Raw genomic sequence first — 15,008 nt, forward strand, 5'->3', positions numbered from 1 at the left:
ATTAGCTTTGCCTGAGCACAGACAGACTTTAATATCGAAGGCAGAGAGTTGCACAGACATCGGCTAGGAAAAGTAATTAAAACTGAAATCAGAGTTTGTTGTTTAAAACATTGAAAGGTCACCTTACCCTTACATTAATTGCAAATAAATATTGTTGTCCTCTTTATATACTTCCTGCTTGAAATCAACTTACATCTTATAAACATTACATATTTGTTTAGTTGACTCCTTAAGCTATGCGATTCCTTGTCGTCAACACTGCAGCTTAATTAGGTACCCAAAGACATAGCGTCATAATTGGATGGTCAACCAACTGTCTACATAATTATTCGTAACCAAATGCTGACATTTGGTCGATACTCCAATGCATGATGCGGGCATTCAAGTTAGCAGTGCATTTTACACTGATTTCCATGCGGAATAAAGGAGAATGAATGAAAATTGTCACTCGTCGTTCAATTTTTTTGAAGGCTTGGCAGAAACAAGTGATCGACTCAAGCGAGATATACTTAATTAATTCATTTAGATTTGGGTTTTCATTTGAGTTAATGCGGGAACGATTAATAATTAAAGGTTTTTATAGAAACAGGGAGAGCAAAAAAGATAAGTAGAGAAGTGTTCTAGAAGACTTATTGTATATAGTGAAAGGCTTCAATCTGTGTGGCTGCTGGGGTTTATGGAAAACTGAATTCCAATGGTAAAGCAATTATAAAATTGGTCTCTTTATCGTAAATAAATATAAAATAATATAATAAAAATCTAAATAAATTTACACTAAAAGTATTTCAGAATGAAATTTCTCCAAGGAGCACAGCTCCGCATAATAAACAAGTGACAAATCTTGGTTTTGTCAGAGTTATAATAATATATTCATGTAAAATATTTATAACTACCTCACACAGTTGGGTTAAATTCGTTTTGTCAAATGGAACCAATAACAAGTTCCAGAGAGTTTGTATTTCTCTGGCTTATTTCCGTTTCGTGGCAATTGCTTCATGTCCCAGCATACTCGTTTAATTCGTTTAAGTGGAAAGCACTTCTGCTGTCAACTTTCACTAACTAGCGCAAGTTTTTTATTTGACATTAAAATGTAAAATTAATTTTGGCCAATTAATCAGAGACACCATCTCACCCAGCCACACACAGCCGCCCAACTTTTAGTCTGGGCCAGAGCCGTTGAGCCCGCTCAACGCTTTGGTGCATGCCCCGAAGCGCGATTGTCAGTGAACTTTCACAAGTTGCAAGTGGATGGAAATTTTCATTGCAATTAAATTTAGCACAAAAAGGGGGCCAAAAAAACGAGCAGAAAAAAAAATGAAATGTCGTGTAGCTGTCAGTGGCAAAGAGTGAAGTGCTCGCCAAAATGTTGCCATTTGCATTGCCACTTAAACACACATAAAGGCAGCGACAGATGGGCGGTGTAGACACACACACACAAAGAGAGCGAGAGGGAGGGGCAAACACGTGTAGTTCTCGGCCGTCGACACACAAATCGAGTCAAGTTGAATAGGCGGAAGTAGAGCAAGAAATGCGATTGCCAAATTGAGTTGAAGGTTTCGCTTGACTGTGTTTTGTTTGGCCAACTCCGTTAGCTCAGTTGCGCCCTTTGCTGTCTCGCAGTAACAGTCGCAGTGGCAGTTGCACTGCCACTGGCAGTGGCATGCGCTGACGCTGTCGCTGCCTCTGCCGTTCACTAGGCACTTGGCACTTTGCTGCAATTTTGTAGTTTTGATAAAATTTCGCTAGCATATTAAAAACTTTTGCGCAACTTCGTTTTTACTTTTGCACATGCCATACGGCCACTGGAGGCGCGCGTGCTACACCCCCGCACCACACATGCCACTGACAGGCAAAAGCGGAAGCTGTGCCAGCCATGGCTTGTTTGCTGCCAAAAAAAAAAAAAAAAAACAAATTGTAAAACTAAAAAACTAAAAAAAAAAATAAAATAAAAAGCTGCCAGCGGCGCACTTTGCTTTGCTATTTAATTTTGCAGCTCAAAGGCTACACAAACTAAATAGAAAGCACAAGGAGACATTATGCATGATGGAAACTTTTCTCCGACTGAGGCAGCACAACTCAGTTTACTCTAAAAACTATGCCAATTAACGTTCCTAGCCAAATAATTTGTAATTTTATGCGTATAAATTCATCGATAATAGCTGCGAAATTAACTGCTCTCGCAGCTGGATATAAACTCCGTGCGCTATGAATGCATATATATTTATAAATATTTTATGGACAACAATGTAATTTATTTACAATGTTGTTGGGGCTTAGAAGGCATATACATATGTCTATAAATATATATATATATATATATATATATATATGAAAACAGTTGGCCAGGCCGAATATTGCAATTATTGTTGCGATGCAACACGTTGTTTGCGCCAATTAAAACCAATTGACTGTAGCATACTTTCCTGCGCCATTTTTCGTCGTCGCTTTATGTGAATTTAATGCAGCGTTAAAAGTCTGTGCGGCTGTGTGAATGTATGCGTGCGTGTGTGTGGGAAACAGCGCAAATTGAATTTTACATAACAAAACAAGCATTGAATACCGAATGCCTGATTGTCATCAGCTTTAAACAGACAAATCGATAGCTTTAAGCATCGGAAGCCAACGTGTCAACGTATAAGTACATCAAGATATCTGCGTTGGACAGGCAGAAATGTGGTCAAAGTGCTGACCCACTTGACGAACGGACTCAACTCTTTCTAGACCCCCCATTATGTGAGCATGTAGTGCTGCCAAGAGGTCTGTGATTGTTTGAGAGATTGTTATAATAATGGCAAAATTGAAGCACAGGCAAACACAATATAATCATTGTTGTTCGAGGAGAGTAAAAGCGTTTACCAAGCTCAAGACTCAACATTGATTGCATATTAAAGGTCCATTTAAATGGCACTGCATCAGCAGAGACCCTTAGCCAAATGTTGCCAAAGCCAGTTGTGAAACATGTCAAGTTCAATATGCAAACGTTTGTTGTGCTCGCGAAATTACAAAAGCGACGCAAACGTTCTTTATCGTTGGGGCTTTGCCTGACAAAGCTAACGGCTATTAAAAGCTGCATTTTTTGGTCGGTCCGTAAATTACGTTCGTATTGTGCTCATTCACGGGACTAAACTATGCAGACTGCCATTGACACTCCCCAGCACATTGTTATTGTCTGCAGCTTGTCTGCGTGTGTTTGGGGGAAAAAATGGAGTCACAGCTTCGTATATTAGTTTACTAGTGTGGTTCTGCGCTCTATTCCATGCATACACACACACACGGAGACACACACGCACACCAGCACACGTACAATAAAAATGATTGCATTGGCAAACGCTGACAGGCTGAAACCCGCGTAGCTGCCTGCATGTGATGGATGAGTTCGAAGCCATGAGGCAGATGGTACATTTCAAATACCAAAGCTCAACACACACACACACACATGCACAGGCAGAGCCACAGTTGATGTGCTAAAAAATGCATTGAACAGAAGAATGAGTTACGGCTCGTGGCAGCGTCACGAGTTTTTATTGAAATTGAATTGTTGATAAGTTTCGTCAACAAAACGTTCGGCCAATTCGTACATGGAATGTCATAAAAAATGCATACAAAATGGACCTCATCCACACATGCATACCATAATTGATATGTGTACAGTGTCGCTTGAAGAGTGTAAAAATCAAATAGTTCTGAAACATTTTATTGCCATCAAATTAATCAAATTCCTTAAGGGTAACAAATATTATGAACATGTTAATATATATAAAAAATTATGAATTTAGAAATAAGCTTGTTCTGTTGTGCCAAAAATTCTTGAGCGCGCCTGGGAGTATGCAGCAGAATATTTGATTTGGTAACAATTTCATGAATGAGGCAACTGAAAAAATTGAAATTCTTTTCATTTATTTACCTTGCAGCATTTGACCTGGTGAGGTCTTGACATAAAATGCATCAAATATCCCCCAAAACCCTCTCCATAGCCCGTTGTTTCTCTAACAAATGATAAATAATTTATTTATTTGCAATACTTTGCTTTTTTATATAAGAACGTATAATTGTTTTTTAATTTTATTAAGTGTATAACCTGTACAATCAAATTTAGTAACTTCACAACATATGTGTATATATTAGGGCCAAACCTCAGTCACATTATGAGGAATTAAAAGTCGATAGTTTACTGCATTCCTATGCTTTTGGCAAAGCCTTGCCCTTTAAGTCGACTTAGGGGTCTGGCAGGGATTAGACCTCTTACAAGTAGGCTTTGGTGTCGTTGCAATCTATCCGTGTATCTGCTTTTATGTCTTCCAATCTGTTCTTCCACAGTAAATGATAATATAATAATATTACTTTATGTATGATTTCAACTTGCTCCAAAATTAATATGTTAATTTAGTAAATAATAAATACCTGTCTTATCAATCAAGCCTTACTGATTGCTGGATAGGAAGAGCATGAGGCTTAGTAACCGCAAGCCTAAAGTTTTAGTATAGCATGTGGCTGGCTGTTCACAGTTAGTAGAGGAGCATGTGACCGCAAACATTTGGCAATTCATTCATTTCCCTGAGCCCGATCTGGTTGGCAGCAACAAATGTTGCCAGCACTGACCCACAATTCGTTTAATTTGCGGTTGCCGAACACAAACACATGAATCCACGAAACAGAAATCGACACACTTAACAGAAATTGCAGTAACCCACATTGGAGCAAGCGGCATCAACATGTTGCTAACCCACAGCGCCACATTAAGAGCCGAATAGTCACGAGTGGCTAGAGAGCGCGTCTGCGCAATGCCGAATGCCAAAAGCCGAATGGCGAAAGCCGAATGCCGAGTGCCGAATGGCGAATGGTGAGAGCAGATGCTGTAGAGGAGGCTGCGTTGCCCTATTACTCAATACAAATACAAATCGCTCAATTGCTTTAGGTACGCGAATGTTGACCGTAAAACGCCTAATTCATGTCTCCGTCAAATGAGCTAAGCACAGAAGCTGAACCAAGAGCTTTAATTACCCAACCAGTTGTTGGCTGCGCCCAGACAGGAGGCGGCATTACGATTAGACCTCGATTGCATTGCCAAATGGATTACAGTGCAGACTTTAACCCATTTGCGTTAAGTGCTCACGACTGGCAATGCCATCATCATCTTGGAACAATTGCGTCTGTGACTGCCACTGCGACAGTGAAAGCCAAATGGATGCACATAAAAATTTGTCAAATTATGCCAGAGCTTGAATCTAACCAACTCGCACGTAGCGATCCCACCTGAAGTGCCAAATTGTCTGTCAGGCATTAATCAGGACAACGCACAGCAAAAACAGTGAGCAACAGTCGTAGAGTTGCCCCTCGGCAAATTTATGTGGCGCAATTAATTGTGGCGCTTGTGGAATTGGCAGCGGCTTTAAAGCTAAAACTGCTCAATTTTGTTTGTCATCTGCAATTTGCAGCTCATTTAAGTTACAGAGGCAAAACTTCAAAGTAGCCGTGGCAACTTTTGACAATTCGATAATCAGCTATCTGACACGATTCCAAATGCCGCCACTTAACCATAAGCTTTGAACAATTTGCCAGTTACACAATTAATTAAATCGAAACGAGAAATGATTGAAAATCGAGTCGTTCCTTAAATATTTGAGCTATAAAGCAATTTCGATTTATTTGGCCTTGTTCAAGGCTCAATCGACTTAGACATTCCAACGGCCTGAGGACGCGTATATATATAATTTACTCATAATTAGTTGGCACTTTGCGTCAAGGCCCTCCCACCCACAGCCTCCATTAGTATTAGATAAACATTTTCATTACACAAAGCTCTTAGATTGTTGCTACGAAACGGCCAGTGGATTGTCGCCCTTTTTCTATATTTACCCTGCACAGATTAAAAAGGCCCTAGGAGGGGTCTGTGTAGATGTTCAAATGTTTATCTTCATGTATAAAAGGTTAACTTGAAAGACTCTAACATAACTATTCATCCATATTTGTCTCTTTTGAAATAGTATTCATGAATTATTAAACTCAAAATTCGTAAATAGAAATAAAATTCAAGAGTTCCCTTATTCTAATTTCATAAATAGAAAACATCAAATGCTATAATTGTGTAGCCATAATTCATATCAAATTTAAATTTTCTTTCCTTTCATAGACCTTTTCTCAAATGATATTATATGATTTTTAAAATAAATATCAGCAGAATAAAGTATAAATATAAACGAAAAATGTACATGTTTTGTAAATGAAAGCAGGGCATCTTTGGGCAAGGCACTCCCCACTTGGATACATTTGCTATTGCTATTATTTGACAAAACGTTTTGAGTCGTCTTCCGTTTCAATTTGGTTTCCTTTTTATTATTTGCTTTTTTCTGCTTTTCTTTCAGTTTTCGCTTTGCCCTTTACGTTTTGTTTATGCACTCTTTGACCGGTTTGCCGCCGTCACCAGTTATTTGCAGCTGCCTGCTTTGACAGTTCATTGAATTTATCCTGTCAATACACACACGCTCACACACCAATACACACCCACACACTCGTGCACAGATTGCTCGCCTTTGACTAGAGGATTTGGTCGGTAATCGTTGGCACTGCGTTTTCAGTGAGTCCGTCGCAGTTGGGTGCTAGGATTGATCGATCGACTGATTGATTAATTGACACTTTGCACATTAATTAGCTGGCTGGTCGCTGGGCCAGTCACAATCACAACAGCGTGCACTGCTTTAACATGGCCTTTCACTTAAAGCCTGACAATGACCAACTGACTTACCAGCTGTAGCTTTTGGGCCATGCTTGATGGACACTCGAAATCTGCTGCTCGTAGACTGTGGCCCATTACAATTTATGACAATCTGCTGAGCACAACACTGGCGTGCAAATTTATGGTTGATTAATAAACTCATTACAACTTTGTCTATTTCTGTACAAAGTGTTGATTAATAAACAGATTCACACGCTCGCAACTTTGCCCTTTCACATAATTAAAAAAGTTGAGCTCTCTTTTATTTATGGCATGTGATTGACACTGTCTGTATTACTATTGATATATACACAAAATGATTCAGATAGAAAGAACAAATGTTAATATTTGCAAACGGAATTGCAATTTTCTTTATTCATTTACTTTGTCTGCTCGCAGAGAGTTCATTATCTGTTCATCATCATATATTGCTCTATACTTTGATTATTTTACTATCTAAAAGCACATATAAAATAGAAGCAAACTAGCTTGATGGAAATGCATGTGAGTTCTCGTTGAATGGAGGTACGCCGATGCAAGTGAAAGTAAAGAAAAAATAGTTTCTTTATTTCAAACATAAATTCCAGCTGCTGTATACTTCAAAGTAAAGAAAAACAAATATTTTCTTTACTTTCAATACAAACTCAAGCTCTTATAGAATCGAAGGTGAAGAATAATAAATAGTTCCTGTACTTGCAACAGAAACTCTTTTCATTCTTTAGCACCTTTATTTATTATTATTGAAGTAAATGTTGATTGAAAAATATCATGAGAGATATGTAAATCTATTTTAAATTCGATTTAATTTTCTACAAAATAAACTTAGATGCCGCAGTCTATTACTCGGATTTGGTTTAACGTATAAAGTAAATTTGTAACAATTTTAATATGAATTCATCGTAGATAAAGCTCTGCATTCCGGAAAAAAGATTTGCTTTTACAGGCGTTTACAATAGAACTAATGTTGCTATATTTTTCAGAATAAATATAAAATTTTTATTTAAATGCAGAATATTGGATATTTGACTTAAAATATGTATGCGATGATTGAGATTTCAGTTCAGAAGTAAATTAAAGTACACAAAAAACAAATAAATATGTAATCCTTTTTTTTTAAATTGGTATTTGCCATAGAACTCACTTTTATGTTAAAATGAGTTTTGAATATTTTTGATTAAAAATGAAATAATAAAGAGAAATAAGGAATTTAGCAAACGATGTGAGCTCGCTAATAAATGTGCAAAAATTTATTTAAATGCTGTGCGCGTAGTTTGTTCAATCAAATTCATTAAATACAAAAATGTAATAAATATGTCTGAATCAACTGTTACAATCAACCGCAAGCACTTATTTTATACGCATTCAATTGCTGCTGACAGCTGCACGCATTTGTACATGTATTATTATTAACAAATTTGAATTAAATTCTAAATTTTCATTTATTTTTGACGGTAAATTAAATTGAAAACAAGCCTAAGCTTTCGAGTGAAGCTTACGATTTTAATATTGATTACATATTTTAGCTGAATGCATTTCTCCTGAAAGTTCTTTGATTCCTTGATTGAAATTCAAAATTGAAATTGAAATCGAAATTATTGTTAAATAACACTTTCTATGAATGAAGCAGAGGCAGCGCTCATCCTGCTGTCAAATAGCTCAAGAGACAGGCAGGCTCTGACTTTCGTAAATCAAAGATTTCCTTGAGTCGTGGACATAAATAAGAAAATAAATGTCAATCGGGCTTTACGTGTACAGGCAGGAGCTAAGTTTCAACTGGCAACTGATGACATATATCTTTTCGTTGTTATTGTTGATTCCGTTTTCCATTAAACAATTGATGCCTTGGTCCTGGCTTTGGCTTTGCCCTTGTCCTTGCTGCGACTACACATATAAATTATATTTTAATAAGAAAACAAACGAAGAATTCAATGGCGCCATAAAGCATAAAAAGACGCTGAAAAATACTTAAGCACGTGCGTGTTTTTCTCTCTGCGTGTGCGTGTGCGGGTGTGCGTGTGAGTGTGTGTGAGCTGGAAAAACCATAAGCGTGTGCTTGACGCACACAGACAGCGCAGTAACAGGCAAAAGTAAACAATGAAACATTTTTGGAAACGAAACGGAAACAGGGCATAGAAAAACGCACGCCGACGACTCGATTAAGTAGCATAAAGTGATGATAAATGCGACATTGAGCAACAATAAATTTCGTCTTTGTCCTTGCTTGGCTCAGCATCGTGGTTCTTGATGTTTTTTTGTTGTTGTCCCTGTTATTTACTCTGCACTGTTGTATTATTGTTTTATGTTGTTGTTTTTTTTGGTTCTTTTCTCTTTTGCTGGCAGTGCTTGCCATTGACGTGTTTGACTTATTGATGCTGCGTGCTGGGATTAGCGCGGGAGCAAGCGTCGTATGAGCGATATCGAAACGGGCGAACATAACGCTGATTATTAGCATTTTGATGTCGCGCCAACATGCGCTTGTTTGCCTCTGCATATATAAGCATGTGTGTGATTGTGTGAGTTAGCAGACATGTGTCTATGGCCATTGCAGTTCAGCTGTGTGTGCGAGTTTATGTTTATATTTTTGCTGCTCATTCAATTGTATTGTTTATGGTAATTTGATATTCATTGGCCAGAGCATAGAGTCGACAATCATTTCGGCTTTTTGGCAGTGCAGCAGCATTAAAGTTGAAATTCAATTGAAATTTGAGTTTCGATTTCAATTAAGTCTATAGCAAATTTTAAGTGTGCCATGTCATGAAATTGTGCTTAAGGCCAAGCTCAGCTTGGTTCTATTTGAGCCACTTTCACGCTGCTTGCTAGGTACTTTTTCAGCTTCATTGCGGGCAACGCATTCGCACCATGCCAAAGGCATAAGTTTTCCACTTAAAGAAAAAATCGCCGCAAAGTTGCCTTAACGCTTGCGAATAGCCCCGAAGTTGGCTATTGCAGAGCATTAAAAAAAATTGTTGTTTGCTTTTATTTTGTTCGCAATGCTCCATTTGCTTTCTGTGGACTGCCGCAAGTTGTGGCACTTGCCATACCAGCAGCGAGTCGAGTCGCGTCGAGACGAAGCTGTTCCTGAGCTCGAGCTTACTTGGCCAACATTGTGCAGCATTTGCGCTTTAAATATTGTATAGAGCTGCCTGTTACTGGACTAAAAAGCCAAAGCACGTAAATGCAGAGCAATGCATTCAAATCAGGGAAGCCTGAGTGCAGCCCATGCCACACTTAGCTGTCGCTATTTATTGCTCCTCCTGCAGCTAGAGTTATGGCGGATGAGTAAAGCGCAGCTTTATTGAAAAGCAGAGAGCAGTTGCCCATGCTTGCTTAGCTTAGTCCAATCCGAGCACACTCGATAGTTTGGCAATTGCTTAATTGCGACTTAAGCCCAATTTTGCAAATGCTCTGGCTCGATGCCCGCTTAGCCACCACCTGAATGCTCGAATGCCCAACTGGTAACTGGTAAACTGGTTAACTAGTTTGCTTGTTGTTGGCACATAAAATCTTGGCCAGCCTCCGCTTACAGTCGGTGCCTGTAATAGCTGGAATTTGTGGTCAGCCTGATATGAGATGAGGCGGCCAGCACATGGGGCTGCCTGCATAGATAATCGCCCCGACTTCCGTTCAACCTAAGCCCTTCAGCTCAAGCAGAAGCTGGTACTAAAAACGAACAATGAACTAGAGATTTGAAGTCGTGTAGTTGTGGCTTGGCCTGGGTGCCGTTCGAATGCAGTTTGAGTGTAGTTGGACTGGCCGGGCTTTATTTGCTAGCCGCAAATGAAGCTGTTAATAGTACAAATATTGTGCTAAGACGGCAGATACACCTAAGCAACGTTTAAAACAATTTGTATCTTGTTACAAGTGGGCATTGATTTTTATTCTGTGTAGTAAATAGGCTAAATAAAACAAAGAAAATTCTAAGTTATACAATGGGCGAGACGAACGTGGAGGAAACGATTAAGCAGGATGAAGAAGGCACGTTGGCTATTGATACAAAAACTGTAAAGTTGTATGTAGACTCGACACAAGAAATGAAAGCCTTTAAACACCGCTTACTTATTTGCAGAGACGTAAGAACTCTGAAGAAGATTATCGAGTGCTGCCAAGAAAACCAAGCAGATACCTTGGAGCATGTTACGCCGTGTTCTCTAATAGATATGGGATTTCTATTTGACGAGTCCATTAAATGTAATCTAATATGTAATCAAGACAGTCTGAGAGCTGCCATAGCCAAAGTTGTGGAAAATGGCATTCATACGGACGTCAAGGTGATTGTGCATGGCCACACCTTCGATTGCCATTTGGCAGTGCTGCAGGTGTCAACAGAATACTTTAAACAGTTTTCCTCGACCAATTTGATCGTTGTCAACGTGGTACAGTTAACGAAGGCCGGCTTTGAAATGGCCTATGAATGGATGATCAAGCCGGATATGATACCACATCGCAGTAAAATTATAGAGTTGTATCTCGCTGCGCGCTTTCTAAATATGCCTCATCTGATAAACCAGCTGTGGTACTGTTTCGAAAACATCGAGTTCTTTCGTGAGGGAGAGGCCTTCAAGCTATATCTGCAGGCAACGCCCCATCCGACGGCCACGCTGCAATCCCTGCTGCTGACTCGAGTGAATCGGTTCTTTTTGCCAGCCGTGGCAACAGTGGAGTACTTGCAACTGAAGGCTGAGCAAGTCTATGACATGCTCACAACTAGTGTCATCGCCGTTAACTCCGAGATGGAGGTCTTTCTGAGCGCCTTTCGTTGGCTGATGTACGAGTGGGAGACGCGCAAGGCACATACGGAGCTTCTAATGAAGGCCGTAAGATTCAATCTGATGCCAGCATGGTATATACTCTCGCTGAAGACCAAGCAAGCGCAGCCAGAGCTTGCGGAATTGCTTTCCAATCCCACGGTCCATTCCACAGTCAATGGGGGCCTATCCTACACGGTGACACAGCACTTCATACACAGCGAATCCCCGCTACATAAGCCACTTCAAATGCACAATACGCAGCAGCGTGAATGGGTCATCGATGAGCTGGCTGGTCATCATCATCTCTACAAGTGCCCCAAATGGCAGTACCTGGACTATGAGCATTTCAATATCTATCTGGAGCAGATCATCACTGCCGGGCCGCACCACTATCTGACCCTAAAGCCTTTCAAGCCTTCGAATTTCTTGCCCTGCTGCCAGGCAGTGGTTCAAAATTGCAAAACTATTGCAGACATGTGATTTTCATTAACATTTTACAAAACGATTTGCCCATTCGTTTGGGGGCGGCTGTTTGCTTCGTGTGGGCTCAGCGAGTCCAAATACACCCTGGGGTGCGATGTAATTGCTACAAATAATTCCATTAGTCCGAGCAGCCGTTTTGGCTGCATTTCCCGCTTCTGTTTTACATTCGCATTGAGCGTTTCTAATTAGCTCAATGGCTGCCATTTGCTATATTAATTGTCAACGTTTATGAACTAAGTGTTGCGACCTCCTCCCTCTCCCTCTCTCTCTCTGTGTGTCTGAGTGGCATGTGTGGCAATTGGTGTTCGTGTGTTTATGTTAGTTAAACACTAGCAATGCAAATACAATAACAACACTCGGACGCTTGTGTATGCTAACAGTAATCAAAAACACGAAAAAATTTAAATAAACATCAATTTCAAGCAACGGCAGTTACGACAACGACAAAGAGGTAGCTATACTAAGGTCCGTCCGACGACTAGTTGATACACATTTTGAAACACATTTTTCTATACACAAAACTCACATCATTCTGCAAGCTACACATTTTGAAATGCATTTAAATTTTAACCTATTCCTATGGCCCAACATTCATCAAGCTCGTATGAATGCTGGCGGTAATCCCAGGAATATAAACAATTTTAATCTGGGAACTTTTTATACTCTTAGCATCATGTAAATAAAAAGATTTTTATTGTTCTATGCGTTTATTCTAACTCAATATACCTTTGAAACTACTTTGAATCATTACAGGGCATAGAACAACTGCTGTGCAAATATTTTGATACAAATATGACGATTAATATATTTGAATTTTATTTACATTGTTCTTAACACAGCTCTTAACGATACATTTCCGCATTTATTGTTTTTATTTTGCATTTTTCTAAAAAATATATTTATTTAATTTTTTCAGGTAGCACGAATCAATGTATAAAAAATGTATGGTTGGCATCTGTAATTCCAGTTAAATTAGGCTAATATTTACATAATCAACAGAGAAGATATGGTTGTCCGAATATATAGGTATGATGTGGTATAAAACAATTATTGGCTAATTTTTATTTTGTTGTCAGTCTGTTTCTTGTCTAAAGGATGCAGATATATTTTGCTAAATGTCGTAATTAGTTGAATGTGAAGCAAACATTAAAAAGTCCTTTTTCCTCTGGTAGCACTAAGTAGCTGCAAGTGAAGTTCCAAAAAGAAACATTAGGCATCAACCATGAACCATGTAATACTGGATCTTTGTGAAGGTCTCAATCTAGGCTTTGTCTTCTTATCTACTGAGTCCAAGTTAAGACAACAATTGAAGGATAATAAAAATCTGAAATTGGTATAAAGTCTTTCCTATATGTATATAAATTTTATTTCATATATTTTATTTGTTAGTCGGGAAACTTTCATACGCAATTCATTAACTTAATGCATGTAAATTACGTAAAAACAAAAGCAATACGTTCCCTTTGCAGCTGGTTGAAATTTATAAAATACATTAACAACGACAAAGTTAATAATAAATGCATTTTCCATCATTTATTGTTTTATACTGCGGCTTAAAGAAATTACGATGCAAACAATTTCGGCTTTATTTCGTATGATTCAATTGTCCGCAGTTAAGCCGAAAACGATAAATCAATGACTGAACAATCGCTTGCAAATAATCACGAATTTAAATAATTATTTTTTACTTTGGAGACAGTCGGAGATAAAGCTACGCCAAAAGCTGCACCAAGATACGCCTTTGATGCTGCTCCCATCATGATTGATGAATGCAATTAAAAGTGGCCGATTTAAGGAGCAATAATGAACGACTGCAAGAGGCGTCTCCTCCAAGCCAACTTGGACAGTTTCTTAGAAATTAAAATTAACGATTAAATGCAGCACGAAAGTTGCTTGAGCTCGAGCTTAAGCTGAACTAAACTATGCAATACCCTATTTAATATTATACTCCCGGCCATTCGATTGAACTACACAAAAGCGAATTCAATTTGGCTGCTTATTGCCATTTATTACCGACAACAAATGTGATAATCCTATTGTGGTTTCGTTGGCTCTCTTTAATTGGAATCACACACCACACACACACGTACTCGAACACACGCGAACATTCGAGCTAGCAGTGACAGACAAAAGCGGCTTTACTTTTCATGTTTTGCGGCGAGTGCGTTTTGAGGCGCCATTACTCACGACTCGGAGAATGGCATAACGATGCTTGTGGCACACTCTATAGGAGCTGCCCAAGATGGGATAAACTATCAGCTGGCATTTCGCATGGCAGCAAAAGTTTTCTGCCATTGTTTCAGTTGTCAAACAAGCGTTGTCAAAAAGTTTTCGTCCCCTCAGCCGCAAATTAGGTGCCGCAACTTAAAGGCCGCACTTAAAGCCTGATTAGCTAATTGACCATTTCTAATTGGAAGCGAAATTGAAATTAAAATGCGATCTGATAAGGCAGTGCGCGTAACAATTTATAATACCAGCTATTTGAGAGATGTCGTGTTTTGGTACAGGTGCATTCGCATGATAACCGCAATTACATTGATGTTGCCTCATACTCTGAAAGAACATGATAAACGAGGGCAAGTGAAGCAAAACTGTATCTAACTAAATACCACATTTACCTAATAAAATATCGAGTTCTCTTACGGACTTTTTTACCCTGAAACCATTGAAAATGGGAATCGTATATAAAATAGCGCAAAGATATGAAAGATGCAGAATTAACATATATATACTATATACTATACTATCCCATATATATATGTATATATTCTAGATCACTTCGTTAAACTACGTCGCTCTCTTAAAACTCTTTGTGTGTATTCCAGTTTAAAGTGAGCACTATAAGTTTATATACATACATATTTATTTAGACCTTTACCTTATACCTTGGTGACCTTAGTGAAGAACAGAAAATTTAAAGGCATGTTCTTATAACGAGTGTATAGACTAAGAAACTTCCCGATTTTGAACACATGTTCATTAGATTGAAGAAAAAAAACGTATATCATATAAAAGAGCTTTGGTATAAATATATAAATATATATATATATATATATATATATATA

General features: G+C 38.5%; 1 protein-coding gene across 1 annotated transcript; it reads left to right on the forward strand.

Moving 5' to 3' along the window:
- Positions 1-10,548: 10,548 nt before the first annotated feature.
- Positions 10,549-12,611, forward strand: LOC111599577 (kelch-like protein 15). Its single transcript, XM_023315251.2, has 2 exons — positions 10,549-10,721; positions 10,779-12,611. Exons 1-2 carry the CDS (start codon positions 10,642-10,644, stop codon positions 11,938-11,940), a joined length of 1,242 nt encoding a protein of 413 aa, XP_023171019.2. The 5' UTR covers positions 10,549-10,641; the 3' UTR covers positions 11,941-12,611.
- The last annotated feature ends 2,397 nt before the right edge of the window (positions 12,612-15,008 follow it).

The sequence above is a fragment of the Drosophila hydei genome, unplaced genomic scaffold (genome assembly GCF_003285905.1).
Source record: "Drosophila hydei strain 15085-1641.00,03,60 unplaced genomic scaffold, DhydRS2 tig00008121-arrow-pilon, whole genome shotgun sequence".
Taxonomy (NCBI): domain Eukaryota; kingdom Metazoa; phylum Arthropoda; class Insecta; order Diptera; family Drosophilidae; genus Drosophila; species Drosophila hydei.

What these genes read in the sequence shown, in the direction of transcription:
- LOC111599577 (XM_023315251.2), top strand. Translation starts at nt 10,642, where the DNA reads ATGGGCGAGACGAACGTGGAGGAAACGATTAAGCAGGATGAAGAAGGC. An exon ending in GATACAAAAACTGTAAAGTT is followed by an intron (nt 10,722 to 10,778) that starts GTATGTAGACTC and finishes ACTTATTTGCAG; the next exon opens with AGACGTAAGAACTCTGAAGA.